Source organism: Pterocles gutturalis, unplaced genomic scaffold, assembly GCF_000699245.1.
Source record: "Pterocles gutturalis isolate BGI_N339 unplaced genomic scaffold, ASM69924v1 scaffold9387, whole genome shotgun sequence".
NCBI classification, from domain to species: Eukaryota; Metazoa; Chordata; class Aves; order Pterocliformes; family Pteroclidae; genus Pterocles; species Pterocles gutturalis.
In genome coordinates, this window is record NW_010107959.1 from 366 (window position 1) to 3,052 (window position 2,687).

General features: G+C 54.4%; 1 protein-coding gene across 1 annotated transcript in view; it reads right to left on the minus strand.

The window, feature by feature from the left end:
• Window positions 1-2,687, minus strand: part of SCAP (SREBF chaperone) — a gene marked incomplete at its 3' end in the record, with an annotated part of 38,114 nt that overhangs the window by 336 nt on the left and 35,091 nt on the right. Inside the window, exons 17-19 of the mRNA XM_010072445.1 lie at window positions 1,628-1,713; window positions 1,063-1,145; window positions 3-150 (exon numbers count right to left, since the gene is read on the minus strand). Of these exons, the coding sequence (XP_010070747.1) occupies window positions 3-150; window positions 1,063-1,145; window positions 1,628-1,713 (317 nt within the window). The remainder of the gene's footprint in view (window positions 1-2; window positions 151-1,062; window positions 1,146-1,627; window positions 1,714-2,687) is intronic.

Sequence of the window (2,687 nt, forward strand, 5' to 3'; positions counted from 1 at the left end):
GCCTGCCGGTGCCGAGCCGCCCGGCTGCAGCCTTCAGCGCCGTGATGGGCTTCTGGTGCGCGCAGGAGACGGTGTGGGTGAGCTGGCACAGGACAACGTCGCTGCTGCTGAAAACAGGGGAGGACGGGATGCTGCTCCGGCTCGGGGCTCCTGTGAGAGACACGCGGGTAAGTCCTGGCTGCAGCAGACATGGCCGTACCCTCCAAGACCAACGTCACCCAGAAATGGTGGGATATTTACGGGATTTGAACCTCGTCCTCCAAAGAGCCGAACACTCAGCACTCTGGCTGACCCCAGCAGAAGCTACAGCTGCTCAGGGCTCATGAGAACTGGAGCGAGGGTCTCCAGCAGGGTCCTGGGCAGCAGATCAGCGGACCCTACGCAGGAAGCGTTCTGCAAGACTGAGGCCCCTGAAGCCCCAGAGCGCTGCGATGATCAGCCCGGTCGGAGAGGCCAAACAGACAGCTGGGAGCAAGACTCTCTGCACATCATTTCTGCAGCCGGTCCTTGCCTCCGGAGCCTGCTCCGCTTCCAGATCGACCGCTTGCATCCCTCCAGGAATGCGACCATTCTCCTGGAGCAAGGCCAGAGCTTCTCTTCCCTCCTGCCACTCCAGAACCAACGGGGCCACGGCACTGCAAACCAGTTACCACCACCGTCTGGTTTTGTGTGTGTTGTGGTTGTGCCAAGGCTCCATCATGCCCGTGTGGGGCTACGTGGTGTGCAAACGTGTAAGAATAGAGCTTGCTGAAGGAGAAAATAAGCGAGAACTGGGAGAGGAAAGAGGTACGGGGCAGAGCTGACCCTGGCACGCATGCTGCAGCCTCCAGACCTACACACCGGAGAAAAACAGCACTGGAGACGCTTTCCCTGCACAGGGATGTCCCAAAGTATCCCTCACCTCCCCACAGCAGCTGGTTTGGCTCCCTGCGACACAGGGAGCGTTATTACGACAGCTCATGAAGTGGATGTGAGGAAGAGTCAGCCATAAGAAGGCAAGGGAGGAGGAAGATGCTTGGAGGAGCTCAGGGCAGCATACAGCACGCTCGGATGCTTGCTTACCTCGGAACTGCAGGTGGTTCAAGGATGTGTGTGTCTCTAGCGAAAAGAAATCTAATGAGCCGTTCAACCGGGCAGCGACGATCCTGAGGGAGAAACACAGACACGTGAGGAGAGGAGCCCTGAGATCAGCGTCCTGCCGAGGCCGAGCACAAGCCACGCAGGCTCCCCCTGCGAGGAGGCACTCCTGGCTGTGAGGAGGGCTGGGAAATTATAAGCAGCTCAGACCATGGAATAAACTGGCAAATGGCAGCACCTCAAATAACAGCACAGAGAAACCAGGGACCCAAAGGCCCCATCTCCCAGCCCTGAATTATTCTGGATGTCTGGCTACTAGAAAGATGGATATCTGCATGAAGAAACGGCTGCTGGAACAGAAGTGGTCCCAGGAAGGCTTGCTCCACCATTCCCAGTTTGAGAAGTGGCGTCTGGGAAGGGACGGCCCAGCCGAGCCTCTGCCATCCGGAGCAGTTTGACCTCCATGGCGGGAGGGTCAGGGCTGGGGTCCCGGCTCCCCCAACACATTCTCCTCCCCGCACAGGAGCTCACCGAGCACAACCCCAGTTACCTGTTGTTGAGGAAGACAAGCGCCGTGATGCCAGATTGACCTTCATCGTTACTGCTGCGGAGGGTCCCCTCGATCGCATCCCAAACCTGGAGGGAGAAGGGGTTAATGCCGTGATCCTGGTCAGAAGATCGTCACAGATCGAGGAGTGGGTGATCCACGAACAGCTAACCTGTGCTGTGCCCCTTGGCTGTCTGAGCCTAACGAAGGAGCCTGAGGCAGCACCCACTCGGCGCTGGTGATCACAATCATCAATATCTATTCTACCTTCAAGTGAAGCAGCAAGTTCTCAAGTGACCATCCTTTTGTTTGACAGCAGAAATGATGCAACAGAATTATTTTCTTGGAAGAAAATCCCCTAAGAGCTCTAAGGGCCACAGTGCCGGCCGACCTCTCCAGGGACACGATCCGCACGGTGTCCCTGCTCTGACCGGAGGTGGGGCTCCCCACCACGGGAGGGATGTAAGATCACACTATCCTCTTTTTCCTTCTAGCGTTACTGCCAATAAATGGGATTGTAATCAATACTCCAAAACCTGCATGTCTTTCTTACCGGGGTCAGAATGAACATCAGCCCTGGTCGCTCCTGCCACTCGCCCCCATGCCCAGCTCTGCCCCTCTTCGCTCCCATGGCCCCACATCTGCCCCGTTCTGAGCACCAAGGGCTCTGGATTTCGAAGCAATATTGTGATGTGGACTGGGAACAAGATGCGGCAGCAAAATTCAGTCACTGTCTGATGGCAGCAGCTCAGAAGAAAGGATCTGAGCATAAAAACCATATTTGAAGGACAAAGAGAAACAGCAGGGTGGCCTGGGCCTTTGTTGGGAAGAGTGAGAGCTGCTCGCATGCAGCACAGGTAGAACATGTCAAAAATAATTAAAAATTATTTTTCAAAATGTATTTGTTTAAAAAAACCCCTGCATTTATTTTGAAGGAAAAAGTTCTAACTTCACTTCCAAAAATGAAATTAAAATTAAACTGATTCTGAAAGTTTGTCACTGGAGGAGACTTAAATTTCCAATTAAAATTTGCTTCCAAACCTGTATCATTCCTACAGCATTC